This window comes from Carlito syrichta, unplaced genomic scaffold, assembly GCF_000164805.1.
Source record: "Carlito syrichta isolate Samal-C Ts95f unplaced genomic scaffold, Tarsius_syrichta-2.0.1 Scaffold287526, whole genome shotgun sequence".
Lineage (NCBI taxonomy): Eukaryota > Metazoa > Chordata > Mammalia > Primates > Tarsiidae > Carlito > Carlito syrichta.
Genome location: NW_007231622.1, coordinates 818,535 through 843,923, shown reverse-complemented (window position 1 = coordinate 843,923; position 25,389 = coordinate 818,535). Strand labels below are relative to the sequence as shown.

Here is a 25,389-nt window from a genome sequence, read left to right as displayed (position 1 = left end):
ACCACATTTAATGCAAAGTAAATGTGCTAAGCCAGGGATAGCACATTCACTTTATATGCTACAGAATTATAAATTGGGTAAATGTTCTCCATGATTCAAGGCATTTGTCTCAAATGGATTCTCAAAGAGTTTTATTACTTGTTTTTGGGTTAGGATAAGAATTCTTACTTATCAGCTAGGTGTGGTGGCTCACATCTGTTAATCCCAGCACTTTTGAAGGCCGAGGCACAATGATCACTTGAGCCCAGGAGTTTGAAACCAGCCTCGGCAACATAGCAAGACCTCATTTCTACAATAAATAAATAAAAATAGAAAGAATTCTTACTTATGAAAACAAATTCCTTTACTAAACACAAACACACACACACACACACACACACACACACACACACACCCCAAAACCCTGAAATGGAAGCCTCTGAAAGCTGGTACAAGTTGAGGACCTAAAACACAATCATAAAATGCAAATACGTGACAACTGAGAATTCTATTCATTTTAGTATTTCTCAGGACCCCCAAGTGAGAACATTTTTACCAAAATTCATCAAGAAAGATTCTCCCCAAAGGAACTGATATGCTTTTAACCTACTGATAGAGTAAAGCATAACTTGTTTCCCTTCTTTTAGCCTTAATTTCCAGAGAGTTCCAGAGTCAAATTTTACACATAAAATGTATTAACCCTTCTTTCCATTTTCATGTATCTTTTCTTCTCTTTCTGTTCTTTTTTAAAAAACATTGTTGTATGTCTTTTCTTGCTATGCTGTTTCAAATTCTTTTGGGACAGAGGTAAAGTATAAATACATTTCAAATACAGGCCACAAAAGCAAGCAAATATTGCAATGACTTTAAGCATATAAAAGAGGGTATCTTTGCTCTCATGGCATACCTTAGTCAAAAAGCAGTATTTCAGAATTAACTAAGATAAAATATATCTACTCACCTTGTCCTCCCCCTTAACATGAGGGCAGGTACTACTGCTGTGCTATAAGACTCACGTGATGAGGTAAATTCAGGCTTGCTCTTAAAGTAAACACGCAGTGTAAACATAAGGGCATACACCTCAGAGGCCTAAGTGACTCTCAAGAGTAAGGATTTTTTCACACCAATTTCTCTTTCCAATGCAGTTTCTTTGGCAACATGATGCAAGCAGAGAAGCTACAAACACTCAGAAATGCAGGCACCAAATAATGAAAGCAAGCATTTCTATACATAAAACATTATTTATACTTGTTTTCATTTTTTACATTAAGATGTAAACATTCTCTTACGTAAAATAGCTGGTAAAAAACAAAACAAAACAAAATCAAGCTTCTAAAAATAGCTGGTGAGGCGTTTTCAAGTGTTCTTTCTAAATGGATCCAAATACCAAACATTATAACTCAATTCATTGATAAGGAGAAAGCTCCTGAACCAAACTGGAAACAGCTATAAAATATCAATACATAGCAAAATCACAATTAACCAGAATGCTCCAACTTCCCAGTTAATTGACTATTTACAAAAAAACTCTTTGTTTTAACTATTAGTTTAGAAAACATTTCTAAATCGAACCACCTCACTTCCCTGGTTCAGTCAGTGCAAAATGCCAAACACAATTCAGTGTTGTTTTGATGATTTAGGATCATGTGATACCTTGGGAATACACTTAATTTCTATGCAGACTTGTTAGAGGCAAAAACTGGCGTGAGCTACAGTTTCTTGTTTTAAATAAATCCCTGATATCATAAGCTTACTGTCTTCCTTTTACCTCATTCTCCTAAAACGAGAGTGCAAAGTTTCCAGTTAAGAAAGATTTCACAGCCAGGCTCGGTGGCTCAGTCTGTAAGCCTGCGCCTTGGGAGGCTGAGGTGAGTGAATTGTCTGAGCCCACGGGTTCGAGACCCGCCTGGGCAACTTGGCGAGACCTCATCTCTACAATAAATCAAAAAATTAGCCGGGTGTGGTAGCACGTGCCTGTAGTTCCAGTTACTTGGAAGGCTGAGGCGGAAGGATAGCCGGAGCCCAGCAGGTCAAGGCTGCGGTGGCCAGGAGCGGCCACCGCACTCCAGTCTGGGCGACAGAGTGAGACTCCAACTCAAAAAAAAGAAAGATTTCACAGTTCTGGATGTCTCCACAATGGTTCAGGTGAACAAGGTAGCTCAATGACTTCGGCCTTTGGACTATTAGCTACCTAATAAATCTGCCCAGTAACAAGAATGACAATGTAATGGAGTCTAATGTTTTTTCTGAATGACATCAAATTTCAGTATCCTATTAATTTCTTGTTTGGAATCTTTTCCTTAAGGAAAATCACTCATGAAGATGACTTCCAAAACCAAGAGAGTTTCAGATTTTACTAATGGAATCAAATGTGCTTTCTATATTATTAATACATAACTGCTTAAATGATCTTTATAATGCTATCAAAATGTAAGTCAGTTCTCTCAGATATATAGGTGCTCAATTCATCAAAACCATAAAATCTTCTGATTCTTAGTATAGTTGAGTGTTTCCACAGTGCAGGATCCATGCCACAGGTGGCAAACAAGATGGTTTTAGGTGGTGCACACACAGAATAATGCTGAGTCACAGTGAGAATGTCATTCCCTTTACAATTGTCTTTCATCCTCTGATTATGAGAGAGAGCCTGGTTTTGGCGCTAAGTAACATCTCTATCTCTCTCACTGCCACAAAGAGCAGCCTTTTAGATTCAGAGCCTTGGCAGGCATTTGTATGTAACTAGAACTTAAAAACTTTTTTGTGTGTTAATCTTATTTATTTGTGGTTACTTTTTATTTATGGCAAACTCATACTGGTTTTCCACTTGGGAGTAGGACCTGTTTCTTTTTAAAATACTTAAAAATTTAAAAGATAAATATTAAGTAAATAATAATATAAGTAGTACTCAAGAGACTGAAGTCTGGGAAACAATAGCTATAGTCTAATGAATCACATTTTTAAAAAGTGATCTCAAAAGAAAGGACAAGCATGGTTTAGAAAGGAAACATACATTACTGTATTTTCAATACTTGTGATGTTTCAAAGTTGAGCTTAACACAGACTTCTTTTACATAAAGTGATTTCCAGGATTAAGAATCACGCAAAAATACAAAAGTAAAAAGAATCGATTCCACACCATCCTGAACTTCATAAACTCTTAGTACCATAAATGTGCAAATAATCTGATATTTAGCACAGTCATTTGTTTAAAACATAAACTTTCCAATTTCTGCAGCATCTTTTAATTTGGTCTATACTATTGCCTCACAAAGGCAAACTCAGGTTGTAGAGCTCCTGCTTGGTCCTCAGAGCAAGTACCACATTTTTTTTAATTGAATTTTTTTTTTTTTGATTCAGGACTGCTGGTCAAGTCTTCCAATGATATCTGACTGCTCTTTCACTGTTACAGCCATGAAGAGAGGTCTCCTTTTCCTCTGCCTCCTCTGAATGACAATCTCATGGCCAACTTTCTTCTGAGAGGAGTTTTCCTAGCAGGTCTTGTATACTCACAGGCATGCCATGCTGATTTTGAAAAGGAAAGTTGGAGAGAAATAAAGCAGAGCTTCTCATTTATAGTGAACAGTTTCTTCATCACAGTGGCAGTTAAGATAGGTTCTCTCCTTTTCCTCCTGAAGGCAAGGCAATGCGTATGAAGGATAGTGTCAGACATCATAATCAGGGGCCTTGCCCTGGGCTTGCCTTAGCCAGATCTGTAGTGTAACAAACGCTCCCACAGTCACATGAAAGAAGAGCTGCCAGAGGTTGCGCAGTTCATAGAGATACATGTTGCATAGACAGATTAAGCCAAAAGTCAAAAAAGATTTGACATTCCGCCAGCCGGTGTAGTAGACAAGTAAATAACACTGTTCAAAATATAAAAATGAAAGATGATTAGAGTTACAGGAAAATAAATAGAGGTTCCTAATATAAAACTGTTACAGCCAGAGAGTAAAATATGAGAATGGAATAAGGGTATTTCTTATCTAAAGATAAGATAATGTAGCACATCGAAGACATTCAGCTATGAAAGTTCCACAGCTTGAAAGACATTTTTCCTTTTATGTTTTTCATTTTTCAAAAAAAAAATTATTTTGAATCATATTTTAAGTGGCAGTATAACTGAACTACTCCCTTGCAAACAGGCTGGGCAAATTCCCTGTGATGGACAAGAAGCATCACAGGGTCTGAGGGAGTTCCATTCTCACCCAGAAAAGTACAAAAAGCTCACACAAGCTACTTCATAGCATGGACTCTTATATAATCTGAGTCTGAGTATCAATGAAATCCACAAAATTCTACCAGTGCCCATTAAATGCAAGGATCTATACACAGCATCTGACTAAACATTTGAGGGAGAATTAATTCAACAAATATTTATTGAGGGCCTGCTACAAGTCAGGTATTGTTCTTCAGTTGTGAGTAAAACAAAGACCTTTCTCATACAGAGATTAAATTTTAGTGGGGAAGGATTATAAACATATTTTAATATATAATATCAAATAGACATATCTTGAAAAAGAAAAGGCAGAAAAAGGGGAATAGAGAATGTTAGTGAGTGCTATTTTAGATGAGATAGTAAAGAAAATGCTCCCCACCCCATTCTGGCATTCACCCTTTACTGCTTTATTTTTCTCCATGGTATACTACAAATCCATATGCCTAAAAAATGTGCTCATTTTGTCATCTATAAGCTTTCAATAGAATCTAAGTTTCATGAGGGGTGTCATTTTTGACTGTTTTGTTCATTCATTTACCTCCAGTGCCCAGAATAGAGCCTGGGACATAAGTGCTCAATAAAATGAGTTGAATGAATGAAGTGCTTTCTAGAAGACGTCTAAAATTCACAACCTGGTAAATATAGGAATTACATGTGATCACAAAGTCTAATGAGAGCAGCACAGGTCTCTGTGTGAAATTGTATCCAGGCTTCTAAATGGGGAGAACATTAGGGTATTTGTTACAATACACAAATAATGTGGAAATATTCCATTAAACATGTTTAGTTTTTATACAAATTAGGACTTTGTTTACGTAAAAATGTTGCTACCCAAGAAAAATGAATTAGAAGCATTTATTTTATCTGATTGATGTTTATCATGGAATAGAAGGTTAAAAAAAAACAAAAAAATCAGCTTTTCTTTTGAAATAATTTTGGACTTAGAGAAAAAGATGCAAAAATAGAGAGTGCCTGTATACTCTTTACCTTGTTCTCCCTAATGTTATCCTCTTAAATGAATTTGGTACAATAATCAAGCCAAAAAATTAACATTGATTCAATACTTTTAACTAATCTACAGCTTTTTTTTTTTTTTTTTGAGTTGGAGCCTCACTCTGTCGCCCAGACTGGAGTGCAGTGGCACGCTCCTGGCCACCACAGCCTCAACCTGCTGGGCTCCGGCGATTCTTCCACTTAACCTTCCAAATAGCCAAAACTACAGGCGCGCGTTACCATGCCTGGGTAATTTTTGATTTATTGTAGAGATGAGGTCTCACCAAGTTGCCCAGGCGGGGTCTCGAACCCGCGGGCTCAGGCAATCCACACACCTCAGCCTCCCAAGGTACGGGATTACAGGCTGAGCCACCGAGCCCGGCTAATCTACAGACTTTATTCAAATTTGGCCAGTTGTCCCCCTAGGGTCCTTTTTCTGTTTCAGAATCAAATCCAGGATTCTATATTGCATTTAGTTGTCATGTTGAATCCAATCTGTAACAGTTCCTTCGTCTTTTAAAATTTTTTCATGATTTTGATGGTCTTGAAGAATATTAATCAGTTATGTTATAGACTGTCACTCAACTTGGATATGTCTGATGTCTTGTTGAGACTGAAATGAGGATATGCAATTCTGACAAGAATACCACAGAGGTGATATGCAATATGTGCTAGTACTGGTGATGTTAAATTGTATCACTTAATAAGATGGTGTCTGCCAGTTTTCTCTACTGTGAAGTTACTATTATTCTCTGTGCAATTATTAAGTGTCTTGGGGGTGGGGTTGGGACTATGTGAAAACCTTATCATACTTTTGTCCACTAATTTTGACATTCATTGATGATTCTTGCCTGCAACATTAATTACTGTAGTGTTTCCCTAATGGTGATTTTGTATTTCTATAATTTTATCCACATTTATTAATTGGACTACTGGGACTACAGGTATGAGCCACCACACCTGGCAGATTGCTTATTGATTACAAAGAAGAAAAAGATACCTTTGTAATGAAAAGACCTGACAGACACCACCTTAAATAATCAAACTTATTACATTTCCTGACTGATGTAATGAGAGATACACAACATATTCTACTATATAGCACTGTCACCAAAGCATTTAACCTGAATCTAATAATAAGAAATAGATTAGGCCAGGCATGGTGGCTCATGCCTATAATCCAGCACTTTGGAAGGCTGAGGCAAGAGGACTGTTTGAGCCCAGGAGTCCAAGACCAACCTGGGCAACATGGTGAGACCTCATCTCTACCAAAAAAAAAAAAGAGCTGGGCATGGTGGTGTGTACCTGTAGTCCCAGCTACTTGGAAGGCTGAGGTAGAAGGATCAGGATCACCTGAGCTCAGCAAGTCTAGGCTGCAGTGGCCATAATCGTGCCACTGCACTCTAACCTGAGTGACAGAGTCAGACTCTGACTCAAAAAAAATTAAATAAATAAATAAAGGAAAAGTAACAGATTAATCCGGATTATGGGGCATTCTATAGGGTACCTGCCTGAACTCTTTAAAAAAAAAAAGTCAATGTTATAAAAGACAAAAATAAAATAAAACAGAGCAACAACAAAAGGCTACGAGACTATTATAGATTAATCCTCTATTAGATAATATTGTATCAGTGTGAAATTCTTGGATGTGATGTTATGGCTATGCAGAAGGATTAAAAGGATGTCTATCTTCTTAGAAGATATATGCTGAGGTATTTTGAGGTAAAATATCATGATGTCTGTAACTTACATGAAAACTGCGCAGGGACTTCTATTTCAGGGAAGATGGGACAGAGTAGAAACTTGCTTTTCTCCAAGCACAACTAAAAATACTGGGCATCATATATAAAACAAGCATGAAAAGATTGAATTGCAGCAAGAAGGCAGACAAGCAAAGGACCTTGAGACCTAAGGAATGACACTGGTAACTTTCCTGAGTTTTCTTTCTTGCCTCATATATCTCAGACTTGGAGCTGGAGAAGCTGGCCAACTAGAAATGCCAATGGATGCAGACCCAAAAACTCAATAAGAGTATCTTGCTCTCTCTAGCAAAATACAGGAAAGGGGCAAGCTTAGTAAGACAAAACTGTTAATAACGGTTATATTCCAGTCAAACACTCCACCAAAAAGACCATGTAACCCACCTGTACCCACACCAAAGGTCATGTGGGGAGCTTAGAAGACCGTAAGCAGATGTTCCAACCAACTCTGCAGCATGGCTTCAGAGAGGGCAAGTAGGAAGCTAGGACTTTCATTCCCACTAGATGGTACTAAGTCCCTCCTTCACCTCTTATTGTGATCTCACTGGAGACCATGTAGGACTCTGGACATCCAACTTCATCTGATAGTAACGAGACAATGAATTTCTTATCAGTAACAAGATAGTAGAATTCTCACCAGAAGCCACAGAGGCAAGAAAAAAGCAGAATAACATTTCTCAAATGCTGAAAGAAAAAAGCTGTCAATCCAGAATTCTATATCCAACAAAAGCCTCATTTAGGAATCAAACATTCTCAGATGAAAGAAGATTAAGAGAATTTGTCACCAGCAGATATACCATCAAACAATGGCTAGAGAAAGTTCTCTGAACAGAAAGAAAACAATAAAGAAGGAACACTGAAACATCAGGAAAGAAAAAAAACATGGTATGCAAAAATATGTGCAAATACAATAAGCTTTCCTTTTCCTCGAGTTTTCTAAATGATGTCTGATGGTTGAAACAAAAAGTATTATAACAATGTCTGATGTGGTTCTAAATATATGTAGAGGAAATATTTAAGCCAATTATATGACAGGTATCTAAAAACACCTGGAATTTATAAAAAATGGTGTATTTATTCTTACATATTTACACTTCAGTCACCTTCAAAGTACTCTCCATTTGATGCAATACACCTATCAAGATGATTTTTCCACAGCTACAAACGGTGTTTGAATACATCAACTTTGATGCCTTTCAGTGCTTCTGCCGTTTTTGTTTCACCTCTTTCACAATGGCAAAATTTTCTGTTTGAGGAATCTTTCAACTGGGGAAACAACAATAATAAAAAAAATTGACTGGGGCAAGTTTGGGTAAACAGGGAAGGTGGGGCACAGGATCATGCCATTTTGAGTCAAAAACTGCTGAACACTCAGCACGGTGTGGACAGGTGTGTTGCCATGGTGGAAGAACCAGTCACCTGTTTGCCACAGAAAAATTCACTGAAGCCAAACGCAGTCTCTCACAACAATGCTAGCTGGTACACTAATGCCTATGGGTTCCTAGTGGGGGAAGCCTGTCCTATAAGAGGCTCACCTTCCAAAACATTATTCTAGTTTTTTGGGGGGTTTACCAAAATCTTTTATATTGGAGGATAAAAGATGTCTAGGGAGCTACAGTATGTACATTCCACCTAAATCAGTAAAATGTTGACACCAGAAGACTGATAAGTATGTATAATGTACTACCTAGAGCAATCATTTAAAAAGCTATACAAAGAGATATACTCAAAAATACTGTAAACACATTGAAATTGAATTCTTAAAAAATGTTTAAGTTTACAGGAAGATTAAAAAACAGCAAAATGAAACACAAAACAAAAAACAAGCCCTAACATGTCTATAACTACAATAAATGCAAATGGCTTAAATACAGCAATGAAAAGACAGAGGGTGGCAGAGTGGATTAAAAAACAAACTCACTTAGAATTGTCAAGTGTCAAGTTGAAAGTAAGTATATATCACACAAACAAAAAAGATGACCAGGGACAGAGAGGAACATTACATAATGATAAATGGTCTATCCACCAAGAAGAACTAATAAAATGTTAACACCAGAAGACTGCGATATGTATGTATACAGTAATCCCAAATAAGTGTTAATCAAACAATAATAGTTGTAAAATATGCAAAGAAAAAATAGAACTTAAATTAATAAAAGAAAAATCTACAATCCAATACTCTTCTCTAATCAACTGGCATAACACCAGACAGAAAATCAGCAAGAATATGACAACTCAATAAGACCATTAAGCAATATGATCTAAACATTAAAAACTACTCACCCAACAACAGCAGAATACACATTTTGTTCAAGTGCCTATGGAACATATATCAAGAGAGACCATATTTTGGGCCATATAACAAATCTCAACAAATTTAAAAGAAGTGACATAACACAGAGTGCGTTCTCTGAACACAATGGAATCAAACTAGAAGTCAATAACAGAACAATAATGAGAATATTTCCATACACTTGAAAGCTAAGCAATACAATTCTGAATAATCCATAGGTCAAAGATGAAGGAAATTTTTTAAAGTGAACTAAATGAAAACACAGCATATCAAAATTTATGGAATACAGCTAGATAAGTGCTAAGAGAGGGAAATTTATAACACCAAATGGATACATTATAAAAAAGAAAATTCTCAGCTGGGCTCAGTGGTACAGCCTATAACCCCAGCACTTTGGGAGGCCGAGGCAAGTGGACTCCCTGAGACCAGGGGTTCGAGACCCACTCGGGTAACTTGACAAGACCTGGTCTCTACAATAAATCAAAAATTAGCTGGGCGTGGTAGCGTGTGCCTGTAGTTCCGGCTACTTGGAAGGCTGAGGCGGAAGGATCGCCAGAGCTCAGCAGGTCGAGGTTGCGGTGGCCTGGAGCGTGCCACTGCACTCCAGTCTGGGTGTCAGAGTGAGACTCCAACTCAAAAAAAAAAATTCTCATATTAATCATGTTAGCTCCTACATGAAAAACCTAGAAAATAAACTGAAAGCAAGCATCAGGAAGGAAAAATTGAAAAATTAATAAAACTGAAAACAGAAAAATCATTTTAGAAATCTAGTAAAACGAGAGGTCTGGTTCTTGAAAAGATCCATAAAACTGACAAGTAAGATTGACAAAGAAAATGGAAGAGGCCTGGTAAGGTGGTTCACATCTATAGTCCCAGCACTCTGGGATGCAGAGGCAAGAGGTTTGCCTGAGTCCAAGGGTTCTAGACCAGCCTAGGCAACTTGGCTAGAGCTCATCTCTACAATAAATCAGAAAAATTAGCTGGGCTGAGGCAGAAGGATCATTCAAGCCCAGCAAGTTGAGGCTGCGGTGGCTTTGGGCATGGCTGAGTGACAGAGTAAGACTCCAAATCAAAAAAAAGGAAAAAATGGAAGAGAAGATACAAATTACCACAATATTAGGAATGAAACGGGCTATCACTACAGACATCAAAAGGTCAGTAAGAGAATACAACCAACTCTAAACACATGAATCTGATAAATTAGATGACATGGACCACTTCCTCAAAAAACGAAAAACTACCATAATCCACTCAACACGAAACAGATAATTTGAACAGCCCTATAACTATTTAAAAAATTGAACTTGAGACTTATTATATAGCTACAGTAATCAAAACAAGCTGGTACTGGTAGAGGAAAAGACACATAAACCAATGGAATAGATTACAAAACATAGAAATAATCACACACAAATAAGCCCAACTGATTTTTTATAAAGATGCAAAAGTAATTCAGTGAAGAAAAAAAATAACCTTTTAAATAAATGGTGTTGGCCACACATAGGCCATAAAAAAGAAAAAGAATCTTGATCTAAGCTAAGTCTCATATCTTATACAAAAATTACCTAAAAATGGATCATAAACTTAAATGTACAATATAAAACTTTAAAAAACAGGAGAAAACCTTCAGAAATTGAGACTAGACAAAGAGCTCTTAGACTTGATACCACAAGCATGATCCATAAAAGGAAAAATTGATCAAATGAACTTTGTCAAAATTGAAAACTTTTGTTCTGTGAAAGACCTTGTAAAGAGGATGAAAACACAAGATGTAAGATTTGGAAAGGATGTCTGCAAACTACATATCTGACAAAGGACTAGTATCTAGAATATACAGTTGTTCCTCAGTATACATGGGGAATTGGTTTGAGGACTCCCCTTGGACACCAAAACCCGTGGATGCTCAATTTCCCGATATAAAATGGCATAATATTTGCATATAGCCTATGCATATCTTCCTATATACTTTAAATCATTTCTAGATTAACTATAATACCTAATACAATGTAAAAGCTATGTAAACAGTTGCTATACTATATTGTTTAGGCAATTATGACACAAAATCAAAGTCTATAAGTGTTCAATACACAAGCAATTTTTTTCCAAATGTTTTCTTTTTTTGAGTTGGAGTCTCACTGTGTAGCCCCAGCTGGAGTGCAGTGGGACACTCATGGCCACCCCAGCATCGACCTGCTGGGCTCCGGTGATCCTTCTGCCTCAGTCTTCCAAGTAGCCGGAACTACAAACGTGTGCTACCACACACGGCTAATTTTTTATTTATTGTAGAGACAAAGTCTCGCCAAGTTGCCTGGGCTGGTCTTGAACCCGCGGGCTCAGGCAATCCACTCGCCTCAACCTCCCAAAGTGCTAGAATTACAGGCTGAGCCACCGAGCCCGGCTTTTCCAAATATTTTCAATCCATGGTTGGTTTAATCCACTGATACAGAACCCATGGATACAGAGAGCTAGCTGTATAAAGAACTCTCAAAAAAAAAAGTAAAAAACAAAGAATTCAATTAGAAAATAAGCAAAATACACAGACATTTCACTAAAGAGAATATATACAGATAAACACACGCAATGATGTTTAACATCATTAGCAATTAAGGAAATGCAAATTAAAACCACAATGAGCTACCACGACACACTTATCAGAACAGATAAAATAAAAAGCAGTGACAACACCAAATGCTGGTGAAGATACAGAGAAAGTAGATCACTCACACACTGCTGGAGAGAATGTGACAGTACAGTCACTCTGGAAAACTGTTTCAGTTTCTTAATAAAACTACTACACAGTCTAGGTGTGGTGGCTCAGCATGTAATCCCAGCACTTTGGGAGCCCAAGGCGAGACGATTGCCTGAGCCCTGGGGGGTTCGAGACCAACCTGGGTAATTTGGCAAGACCTCGTGTCTACAGTAAATCAAAAAATAAGCTGGGCGTGGTAGCGTGCGCCTTGTAGTTCCAGCTACTTAGAAGACTGAGGCGGAAGGATCGCCTGAGCCCAGCAGGTTGAGGCTGCAGTGGCCGTGAGCGTGCCACTGCACTCCAGCCTGGGTTACAGAGTGAGACTCCAACACAAAAACAACAACAAAAACAAAAAAACAACCACATGATCTGGCAGTTGTACTCTTAAGCATTTATCTCAGATAAATGAGGACTTATGTTCACAGAGAAACCAGTACATAAATGTTTATAGCAGCTTTATTAACAATAACCAAGAACAACTCTGGCTCATGCCTGTAATTCCAGAGCTTTGGGAGCGTCACTTGAGGCCAAGAATTCAAGACCAGCCTGGAAAATAAAGCAAGACCCTTTCTCTACAAAAATAAATTTAAAATTTAGCTAGTGCACATCTATAGTCCTAACTACTTGGGAGTCTTGACCCAGCAGTTCAATTACACCACTGCACTCCAACTTGGGCAACAGAATTAGACCCTGTCTTTAAAAAAAAAGAGAGTGGGGCAGGGGGAGGGATAAATGATTTTAAAAACTGTGGTACATCTATAGCATGGATTACTACTCAGCAATAAAAGGAAAAAACCATTGATTATGCAACAAGTTGGCCAAATATCCAGAGCAAAAAAAAAAAATGACCATCACAAAAGGTTACTGTTATAGACTTAATGTTTGTGTCCCCTCCAAATTCATATGTTGAAGCCCTGAACCCCCAATGTGATAGTACTGGGCAGTGTGGCCTTTAGGAGGTGCTTAGATTTAGATAAGGTCATGAGGGTAGAGCCCCCACAATGCGATCAGTGACCTTGTAAGGAGAGAAAGAGTATCAGTGCTTTTTCTCTCAGCTATATGAAGATACATAGAAGGCAGGCTTCAGCAGGTCAGGAAGAGGGCCCTCACCCATAACTGAATCCGCCAGCACCTTTATCTTAGACTTCTCAGTCTCCAGAACTATGAGAAATAAATGTCTGTTGTTTAAGCCACTCAGTCTATAATATTTGTTGCAGCACCCTAAGACAGTTATATACCATATGATTTCATTTATATAATATACTTAAAATGAGAAAATCATAGAAATGGAGAATGTTAGTAATTGCTAGAGATTTAAGAGGGGTCAGAGCCGGAAGGAAGTAGATGCAGCTATAAAAAGGCAAAGGGATCCTTGTGGTGAGAGGAATGTTCTGCATCTTGACCTCATCAGTATCGATACTCTGGCTGTTATCTTGTATTAACATTGAGGTAAACCAGGAAAACGGTACATAAAATGTCTCTGACAACTCCGTGTGAATCTACAATTATCTTAAGATTAAAAATTTAGTAAGAAAAACAACTTTACATAGAAGTATATTTGTCTGAAACTTACTTTATAAATAACGACAGATGTTCCTTGACACATGGAGTTACGTCCTAATATACCCAATGTAAACTGAAAACTCTGTAAGTTGAAAATGCATTTAATACAACTAACCTACTGAATATCAGAGCTTAGCCTAGCCTACTTTAAACATACTTAAAACACTAACTTTAGTCTACAGTTGGGCAAAATCACCTAACACAAAGCCTATTTTATAATAACATATTCAATGTTTCATGTAATTTATTGAATACTGTACTAAAGTAAAAAATAATGGTTGTGTGGATACTTGAAATACAGTTTCTACTGAATGCGTATCACTTTTGCATCAACATAAAATTCTAAGCCAGGGATCATCTGTATATACATATACACATATGAAGAGAGTGAGATAAGGGAGGTGTTGCAAAAATTTTAATAATTGATGACTCTAGGTATAGTAGTCTTTCAACTTTTTTTAAGTTCAAAAGTTTTCCAAATAAAACGTTGAGGCAGCCGGGCTCAGTGGCTCAGCCTGTAATCCCGCGCCTTTGGGAGGCTGAGGTGAGTGGATTGCCTGAGCCCGCGGGTTTGAGACCTGCCTGGGTGGTGAGACCTCATCTCTACAATAAATCAAAAAATCAGCCAGGCGTGGTAGCGCATGCCTGTAAATGCGGCTACCTGGAAGGCTGAGGTGGGAGGATTGCCGGAGCCCAGCAGGTTGAGGCTGCGGTGGCCGGGAGCGGCCACTGCACTCCAGTCTGGGCGACAGAGTGAGACTCCAACTTAAAAAAAAAAAACAAAAACTGAGGCAAAAGGAGCAGTTTCTAGTTTTTTACACTGATCCACTGCTTTCCTATTTGAAATGTTCCATATCAAAATTAATTCTATCTGGCAGAGCACTGTGCTTCTATAACCTCCCTCAACCTAGAGAAAAAGGTGACAAACCACGTAGTAGTGGCCTTTCAGGTCTGATCTAAAGGGGATTAAAAAATACCCTGACAACTGAAGATAAAGCATGTTATTTGGTAAAACACTTAGGTTTTACTGTAGGAAAAAAAAGCATTATTATCACTCTTCTCAGTATATCTAGAAAGCAGACAGTTTCATGCCTGTCAATGTGAAGGAAATTGCTTTTTTGCTTTTCTTTTTAAAAGCATGAATTTGTTCACTTTTCTCAAGTTAAAAAAAAAAAAAAAAAAAGAACACCTGAGTGACACTGCTCCACCATGAGGCAACTCTCAGAACTACTTCAGGCTGTTCTGAGAAATTTAACAGAGGTGTGCCTACCTACAGTCTCGTGGGCAGGAGCACTGGCTCTGCAGTCACAGAGATCTGGGCTCAAATCACTATAAGAAAAGTCAAATTAGTTCATTGTGTTGGTACAATGAATGCAAAGGGCTTAGCACAAAGTAAGAGCTTAATACATTGTGCCATTATTATTAAGCATTTAAAATTACTTAAGACAAAGCAATCAAAACTTATAAGTTACATGATTATTCATAAAATTATTTTAAAGTTAATAGTTAACCTCACATTGTTTTAGAATCAAATGAGATCATGTATATACAATTATATATATGAGTTTAACTTTGTAACATTATAAAAATTATAATCAGAAATTTTGCCTAGAGACAACATGATACAGTAGAAAGTATACAACATTTAAAATCAGAAGACCCCTAAATTGTACCCCACAATTTCAAAATAAAAATTAAAAGAGAAAAAAAAAATCAGAAGACTCAGAGTTAAGTCTTGACTCTACCACTTTTTGGCCATGTGATCTAGGACAGTACTGAAACTTCCTCAGCTTTCTAATTTTCAAAAACAAGATAATATTCTTTGTGTGACAGGACTGTAGAAATTAAAATAGAAAATACATACAAGAATATTTCATAAAATTAAATCACTATGTGACATTAACAAACACAAGTTTTCACATTTAACATTTCCTACATGAAATGTTATTCATTATAATTAAATCTGTCAAATTTGACAGAACATTTCTAAAGATAATATAAATGGCTAAGAAAATTGAGGACTTTAAAAAATGAGGCCACTGAAACTAAAATTTCTAATGTCCTTACATAAAAATCAAGTACATATATTCAAAATATTTCCCTAAAGACTTCTACTGAATTCTAGGTAGCTTTATATTTGCAGTTCTGAATCTTTCTCACATTTTTTTCTACACAAGTCAGAAAACTGTGTCACTTATAAAAGTTAGGTCAAAAGGCCTTGCCTGCTATAACTTGTTTTAACAAAGACTTTTAAAAAAAAACATATCCCATAGAGCAGCGAAACAAAGACATTCTTGAGTTTGGGTAACTGCTCAGTTACCCCTCTCTTCCCTATAAATCTGTGCCTCCTCTGGCCTTGGAAATGTGAGTACTAGTCTCCAAATCACCCATGCGTAAAATCTCTTCCCTCCTTAAGTCTCGTGTCTATTGTATCTTCAAGTTTCAGTGAGTCTTCTTTCTCAATGTCCTTTTCTTTCTTTTCAATCCCTACTCTCATTACCACAGTTCAGGCTTTCATTACTTTCTGTCTGTAGTAATAGAATCACCTTCAAATTAATTTCCTTGCTTCCAGTGTCTCTGCTCTTAATCCATCCTTCTCATCACTGCTAAACTAAATATCCTAAAATACTGCTTTTGCTGTGCCGCTCCCTATTCAAAGACTTCCCCAAAAGTACAAAATCCTCAGCCTGGAGAATAAGCAGAACCAGGAAGCTGGATAACCAGTCACCAGAAAATCTAGAGAAGCTTTTTCTGCCATAGGCAGATAACACATCACCACTGAAGCCCTGGCACAGAAAGAAGAATATTAAGTTCACTGGGATCTATGTCCACTCAAAATGGAGATGTAGGTCACAAAGTTAACAGAGCTCAAATTAAAAGACAGGCAAAGAACTCAGACTTTCAAAAATGTATTTAAAATGTACAATCAATTATTAGAATTGGTACCTGAAACAAACGATAATGAAAAAGTGTTTCTTAAAAATGGAAGAAAATCTACCTGGTAAAGGCAGGCTGCAGTTCCAAGAAAAAATGCAATGATGTAATTAAAATCTTCACCATCACTCTGCAAAAACAAAATAAAAGATTATTTTTTTCTAGTGGGAGCCCATTTCTTTTCCCTTCTCTCTCTCTCTCTCTCTCTCTCTATATATATATATATATACATACACATAATGCATAGTAAGAATTGTCACAAACTAGTGTATAAAAATCCTCAATAGCCCTCAAATGGAAACATAAAATATATCATAAGACTCATGGAGTATGAGGCAGAGGCACAAATGTTCCTCTATGTCTTGGCCTCTTCCATCAATTTCATCCCACCCAAGAGAAGATGAAAACCACTAGGGAAAAGTTCCCACATAATATAAAAAGCCTTTCTTCTTCCTACTAAAGAAACCATATAAAAATTCACAACACTCCAGCAGCCAACAAAATTACTTCTGCTCATTTGAGTCACTACTTGATTCAAATTAATATTGACACGTTTTACTATCTAGCAAGCACATCTTGGAATTGTCCAATAAAGTATCTGGCATGATTTTTAAAAAACTGTGAAAACCAAAAAGCTTCTGTCCACTAGAGTGTGCTAAATCCCAATGAGAAAAATGTGGACTAGTCAGTCACACATACTATGCTAGAAAACAGCCACCCAGAGGAAAAACAGAGATAAATCATGACAGAATAATTTGGAAAGAAAACCAATGAAGACATGTAACAACTGATGCTTTCCTATTCCTTTTTGGTTCCTTTTAAATGTCTACACTAATAAACTTCTTTCAATGCTTTTATGAAGTAGAACATAAAATCCAGGTAGGAACATGACATTTTTTTTCTTCCAGACAGGAACATTAAATTTGGCCCTTTTCTTGTTTTAGAAAAAAAAATTATTTATATAATGAAAACTTCCACAAGATATAGGAATGTCTCTCATCACTATGTCTTCACAAGATAGTATAAAGGGAAAATTCCTTTTGCACTGCTATTGGGCAATGGAACTGACTATAAGGCAGAGGAAGAGTGGCTTTATCCTAGTGAGAAGATCTTAAAATAGGAACCATTAATCTGTCTGGGAAGTTAGGCAGGTTGTACCCAAGAGGCAGGGAAGGTCAGCATGAAACCTTTCCTCTTCAATAATTCTGAGACTTTAAGTAAGTTCTACTTGATTATTTGTCTCTAGTCTTTTATTTTTTAAATGCCCTTTATTTTAATTATAAAAGCTCATGTTCATTGTAGGGTATCTGAAAAATACAAATTATACAAAAGAGAAATTTATATAGTTCATAAATACCACAACTCTGAGAAAATTACTGCTAATCTTTTCATGTATTTCCTATATATATATTTACATGGAATAATACTTTTATATACTGCTTTTTAGCATTTTACATTACATCATAAACACTTTCCCAAGATAATAAATATTCCTTAACCACACAATGTGTAACGACTGCATAATCTTTAACTGTGGGGATATACTATAATTTATTGTCCTACAATTGGAAACTGTATTATTCTTTCTCTAAATTTATACTATCACTTTATAACTCTCTTAATTGCCTTTAAAACACTTGACAGTATGTTTCTGGAGTCAATCAGACCTGGGTTCAAATCTTTACTTATAATCTTAAACCATTTATTTAACTTTAATTTCCTTTTTTGAAAAATAACAGCTGTAGAGATTAAATGAAATAACATTTGCAGATACAAAGAAGAGTAACTAGCACACAGTGAGTACTCAAAGACATTCACTAACTCCTCTCTTCCTTGGGGTTACTGTCTGCATCATTCATCTAATAATTAGATTACTTTTCACTATTGTTTAAACCTCTTCTATATTGGTGCTAACTTCTCAATTAGATCCTAATCTTTCTTGTTAGGCAGAAAATAAATATTACTACTTGGATGAAACAGTGCACATAGTAGGAATTCCACAAATGCACAGTGAATTGAGCTTTGAAAAAGCTTTAATGCTACTTGATAAAGATTGTCTATTAACATATTCTTCCATCCCATAAACATCCATTAAGCATTTACGAGCCAGGTACTGTGTTACTAGACTTAGGAAAGAAAACAGTTAAGTCCACACCAATTAAGGGAACTCATTCTCTAATTAAGAAGACAGATACATAAATCAACAATTCTCACCCCAAAGTGGTTACCTGATGGGATAAGTGTCTATACAAAACACTAAGGGAGCCCACTGGAAAACATCTAATTCTGCCTGGAGAAAACAAGAGTCTGAGAAAGTTTCCCAGGGGAAGTAAACCTTAACCTGGGTCTTGAAGGCTGAACAGGTAGACAAAGCAGCAAGAGAATTATAGACAAAGGGAGTAACACATGCTGTCTCAAAGAGGGAGGAGGCAAAGATGACTCTGAGGCTTCGTGGTTATGTTGTTATGTTGGAAGTATCGGAGGAAAAGTAATTCAAGAGCAGAAGATACAGCGCTCACCGTGGACATGCTATCTTAAAGTTGTTAGTGGGACATTCAAATGATTATATTTAGCAGATATTTAAGTCTGCTTCAAGAAAAAGTTTGATCTAGAGAGCTAGTTTGGCAGATATTTATTTAAACAGTAGGTAAATAAAAGGTCTATGACAACCAAGTACAAGTCCTAATTCTTGACTAGTCCTGGATTAGAGAAATAAAATACTATGAAAAACATTTTGGGAACAACTCTGGAAATGTGAAGATAGATTTTATATTAGATAATGCTGTACTTTAAATTTTGGTAGTGTGATAAATGTACTATGATTATGTTAGAGAATGTCTTAGCCCTTAAGACATATATACGTAATAATTTTGGAATAAATGTAATGATAAATACACTTTTACTTTCAAGTGATTCAGCAAAAAAAGGAAAGTGAGAAAGAAAAAAAAGAAAGACAGGTATATAAGTGAACGTTAACGTACTACTCTTTAAACTTTTCTATAAGTGTGAATTCTTTCAAAATAGGATGTTATGTAGTAAGAGTGAAAGAAAAATACAAATATAAAATGCCATGCAGCCACTAAAAAGGATGAAATAGAATCTCTATGTATTGATGTGAAATAATCTCCTACATATTAAATTTTAAAAGATGCAAATCAGTATTAAGATTATACTACCATTTGTATAAGAATAATTTTAAAAGAATAATTACATAAGTACAGTAAGTCCCCTACATATGAACCTTTAAGTAGCAAACTTTCAAAGATGTGAATGTGCGTTCACATGTCCAATCACATAAGTTAGTTCACAAGTCTGGTGCATGTTGTCACACACAGGCATTCTCTACAAGTGGTTGTGCTTTTGTGTACTTTACTGTACAGTAGTATTTATGTATTATTTGTGTGAAAAGTATTATAAAACTATTACATTACAGTACAATATTGCTGATTGTGCTAGTTGGGTACCCAGGCTAACCTAATTGGACTTATGAACAAATTGGACTCACAAGCATGTTCTTGGAACTAACTCGTTCATATGTAGGGAACTTACTACAAATATACAAATACATATATACTAGAATATGCATATAATTTCCCTAGAAGGACGCATCAGTGGTTGACTATGATGAAGATAAATGGGAAGAGAATTATGCTTTCGTAAAAATATAAAATTTTGTAGGCTTTGAAATTTACCATGTGCATATTTTACCCTGTGTATGCGTGTGTGTATCAACTTTTCAAAAAAGACGTTATGAAATTATCCCAAAGAAAGGTGTAGAGTCAGAAGAATATAAAGCCAAGGACAGAATACTGGAGAATGCCACTACATAAAAAACAGGTGAGGGAAGAAAGTATATCAAATAAACTGGGGAATAGGAAGAGAAAGAGGAAATAAAAGTGGAGAAAATGGTTTTATGGAAATAAAGAGATGAGAGATTGCCAAGAAGAATGTAAATACTTTAAACTATTAGTGTAACTTGTGTCTACATTTCCTAAAATTAAAAAAATTGAAATAAAACAAGAAGCTATTTTTGAAAATAACTGAATAATATATGAGGCAGAGACAGCACATAAGATAAGGCACTAAAGAGTGGCTGCAGTATTTGGCAGTCAGAAGGGTACTGGTGGGATTCTGAAATAATTATGTGGGCAGAAAAGAAATCACATTAGACTAAGAAAATGGAAGGCAAAGGAGTGGGACAACAAACATAGCCTATTCTGTCAAAAAATTAGAAGGGGACATAGGTCAAGAGACTTTTTTTGTTTTTGTTTTTAAAGAACAGCAGGGAATGGGTACAGTGGCTCATACCTGTAATACCAGCGCTTTGAGAGGCCAAGGTGGGAGGACTGCTTGAGACCAGGAGATTGAGACCAACCTGGGAAACACAGTGAGACCTTGTTTCTACAAAAAATTTTAAAACCTTGCCAGGCCAAGCACAGTGCCTCACGCCTGCAATCCCAGCACTTTGGGAGGCCGAGTGGAGAACTGCTTGAGCCTAGAAATTCCAGACCAGCCTGGGCAATATAGCGAGACCTTATCTCGAGAAAAAAAATAAGAAATTGGCCTGGTGTGGTGGTGCGTGCCTATAAACTGAGGAGAAAAAATTTCCTGAGCCCAAGAGGTTGAGGTTGCAGTAAGCTGTGATCTTGCCACTGCACTCCATCCTGGGCAACTGAGTGAGATCCCAACTCAAAAACAAACATCTTAGCCAGCTCAGTCTCACTTTTTAATATTAAGTGAAAAAGGAACACAAAATAATAGACATATGCATGTATATATATATGTGTGTGCATACACACATATATCAGAAAATTTGGGATGATTTTTATTTTCCTCTTTGCACATTTTCCCCCATAACAATGAACTTGTATGTAATCAGATGTGGTGCTTACTTTCTTCTGAACGTGATCAGATGTAGTAGTTACTTATGAAGAACTTTTGAAAGTAAGCACCATATCTCAGCACAGATATATCTAAATAAATTTTAAAAAGACTTCTATTTCTTTAAAAGCTATTAACAAGTCTATGAAAAACAAAGAGGGTAAAAAATAAAAGCAAGTTGATTACTTTTGCTTTGTATAAGCTATTACAAACAATTTTAGAATCAAAGAGTATTAGAATGTTCATGCCTAGGTACTCCTTGGGCTTATGTAGTCTAAAACCTACATCTTGCAGAACTGGAAGATGAGATCCAAGAAGGTGAATAAGCCCACCTAAGGTCACAAAGTTAGCTACTGTCAGATGGGACCAGGTATCCTGACTTCCAGGCCAGCATTTCTACTGCTGTAACAGAAGACTCCATTTTTTTCTAATGTACCATATACACGTTACTTCTAGGTTGGCATCAGTCTAATTAATATCATTTATATTCAAGGCTGATCCTTAAAGAAACACGGCCAACATAGGCCAATGTGATAAAAACTTATGCCTTCATGAGGCATCAATTCACAATAAACTTATTAACATCTCTAAATTCAGAACAAAGTTAAGAAGGAGTGAAAATAATCTAATTTACACATTACTGTGAACACCAAATCAAATATACCAACTTAAAAAAAAACTATACTCACCCTAAACTTCCCCAATCTAAACTTAGATACCAAAGAAAAACTTCAGTGCTACATATTTGAATAAATCCCTCACTACTACCCTATGAGGCAATTATTAATCTGGAAGAAACAAACGTGATGAATCTTCAAATATCATTAACAATACACAAGAATGTTGATTCATGTGGGTCCTCAAATTTTTTTTATTTTTTTTTGAGTTGGAGTCTCATTCTGTCACCCAGACTGGAGTGCAGTGGTCGCTCCCAGCCACTGCAGCCTCAACTTGCTGGGCTCCGGCGATCCTTCCGCCTCAGCCTTCCAAGTAGCTGGAACTATAGGTGCGTGCTACCACACCCGGATAATTTTTTTGATTTATTGTAGGGATGAGGTCTCGCCAAGTTGCCCAGGCGGGGTCCTCAAATTTAAATGTGCCTCAGGTATAGTTACATACTAGAGATAAGTGTAGCAATCGTGGCTAGCACCCAAAAAGAATATTTAGAATTCATGGCCTTTAAAAAGTAAACTTCAAATTAATATCTATATATTACCCACACTCAGAAAATACACACATATTTTCAGCTAGAACTAAAATTATGATCCCCAAATAAATCCTCTGCTCTTAAATCAAGTATTAGAGAAATGGTGAGGCCACTTAATCTACTGCATTTCCCCTTCCTGTATCACCACTGTGATCGAAATAACTCCACTGCAGGTAACTTCAAAACAGATGAAGGTTTAAATCCTCTGTTCTGAGATTTGCACTCAAGTCTACAGAGCAGACAACTTCAAAAAGATCTATTTTTACTGGCCAAAAATTATCTAAAGCGATTCTAGAGATTATTCCTAACACCAATACAATGAAAAACCAGAGAGAAGGCTAAGAGTATATTTTAAGACTAATGGTTTTACTGAAAATAAAAAGATCTTTTATTTAATATAAGTTGTGAACAATAATAAAACAGATTCTAATTAGGGAAAATTAAAGTAAGAGAACTTAGATCACCATTCAGTGAATATTTTCTTTTCAGGTTAAGTTGGGCTAAGGATGTACTTGTTCAAATTAGTCTAGGGTTAGGGTTCAGAAGTTACCTACTATGTACAATGTTCATTCCCTGGGGAATGGGTCACCCGAAGCCCAATCCCCACCAGTACACAACAAGTTCAAACATGCACTTGTACCTTTGAATATAAAAGAAAAATAAATCATTATAGTTTGTACTCCTGAAGCTACCGGTTTAAAACTCTAAGTTTATCATTGTGTCCATTTGCATTACAACATTTTATCTTCACCTTTTGTTTGCCTATTATCCATTCCATCCTTTAGGACACAGAATCTTTACAAGGCAGATAATTCCAACACTATATAGTGCTCCTTCATTTATCTTCACAGTAGGACAAGAAGAAATGTTTCCAAACACCAGTCACTTACTTCCCAGAATATTTTTCTCTATCATATATAAAAATTCCCAATAATGGGAACTGGAGTCTCTACTTTTGGTTTAGTGATTTTCAAAGGCAGTCAGTGATTCTCATTTAGGTGAGAAGATCAGAATTTGCTGGAAATTGTTTAAAACAACCCATGGGTGACAAACTCTTTAGAGAATACATTATCCCAACTTTGTATTCTGTTGTTTCCTCGCTCTTCTGAGAATCAGTTTTAGGAACCTCAAGTACTAATGAGTGTATTTGAAATATGTCAGGTGGGTTGTGACAGAACAAAGAATTTAAAACAATGTAAAGTTAAGGGAACACAACAGCAGGTGCAAATGTCCTTATTTTCCAAATAGCTAAGAATCCCATACGAACCAATTTACAGTCCTCTGGATCAGGTAAGTAAGAAATGTTGTTGGAATAAATTTAATCTAGGACAATAGTGAGAAAGGTCAGAGATATGAGAAAGATCAGAGATACAAGCATCTACATTGAATTCACAAATTATAAATAACTTACTACTAAAAAAGACCACTCTAACCATTTCCCTATCATGATTTACCCATGCTTCTTTGTACCATAATTACAATGAGCTGTTTAAAACAAACAAACAAATAAAACAAACAAACAAAAATCCCTTGAAGTTTCTATAGAAATGGTGGAATCTAAGACAGGGGCATAAAGAAGCTACAACCTCCTCCCAATCCCCATAACCAAATGTCCAGGCTTCCCTTAACCTCTACAAAAATATTTACATTTCCGCTAGTTGGAATTTTTGTCACTGAAAAAAAGTCTACTAATTAAGTTTGGTTAAGAAAAGTTGTCCTTTTTTTCCTACTTACAGAACAGGTGATAATAAATATTTATTATTTAAAATTTGAATATATTCATGTAGTTCAAAAAGTAAAAGCAACATATAAAACATATAAAAAGATACATATAAATACATACTGTGAAGAGTCTCATTCCCACTCCATTCCCATCTGTCCAGTTCCCAACATGTTTATTAGTTTCTTATTCTTCCAGAGTTTTTTTTTTTTAAGGGTCTCACTGTATTGCCCAGGTTGGAGTATAATGGCCCAATCACAGTTCAGAGTAACTTCCAACTCTTGATTTCAACTGATCCTCCCACCTCAGCCTACCAAGTAGCTGGGACTACAGGTGCATATCACCTGTACACTCAGCTAATTTTTTTTATTTTTTGGAGAGTTGAGGTCTCACTATGTTGCTCAGGCTGATCTTATACTTCCAGCCTCAGGTACTCCTCCCACTTCAGCCTCCCAAAGTGTTGGGATTTCAAGCATAAGCCACCACACCTGGTCCTTCCAGAGCTTCTTTGTTCAAATTAAAATATATTGTTATCCCACCAGGCGATCCTAGGTAGGAGAGCTAGGGCTAAGCTGGCAGGGACTAGTGGGTATACTCTGTCATCAGCTTTCTCAAAATGGCCACTGTCCTGAGAAGGCATAAAATTGTCAAATTTCTGAACCTGGGGTTCTGATGTTCTCACCTGGCTTATATAAAGGGAAGGCTCAGCCGCTCCACAGGAAGGCAAGGCCTAATCTGGCACCTCCTAAGAGTGCGCTGGGCATAACAGGCTGTACTTTAACTGTTGCTAAGTGGAGCAATACCTAATTAAAGAACTTCAAGGACTAGCATGAAAGCACTCCTCCCTTTCTAGTCTTCCTTCAATTTGTTATTAAGGAGAAAGTCTTCGTTTTAGTGGCAGCTTTTTAAAATAGGCTTTACTATTTTAGAGCAGTTTCCATATACTCCAGCCTCCCCTGCTCATGGTTTCCCCTATTGTTAACTTCTTGCATTACTGTGGTACATTTGTTACAACTGATAGGCCAATATCAAGACATTATTATTATTATTATTATTTTTTTTTTGAGTTGGAGTCTCACTCTGTCACCCAGACT

General features: G+C 36.5%; 1 protein-coding gene across 1 annotated transcript in view; it reads right to left on the bottom strand.

Moving 5' to 3' along the window:
• Positions 1-2,968: 2,968 nt before the first annotated feature.
• Positions 2,969-25,389, bottom strand: part of SEC22A (SEC22 homolog A, vesicle trafficking protein) — a 68,489-nt gene continuing 46,068 nt past the window's right edge. Inside the window, exons 6-7 of the mRNA XM_008052804.2 lie at positions 16,552-16,617; positions 2,969-3,842 (exon numbers count right to left, since the gene is read on the bottom strand). Of these exons, the coding sequence (XP_008050995.2) occupies positions 3,642-3,842; positions 16,552-16,617 (267 nt within the window). The 3' untranslated portion in view covers positions 2,969-3,641. The remainder of the gene's footprint in view (positions 3,843-16,551; positions 16,618-25,389) is intronic.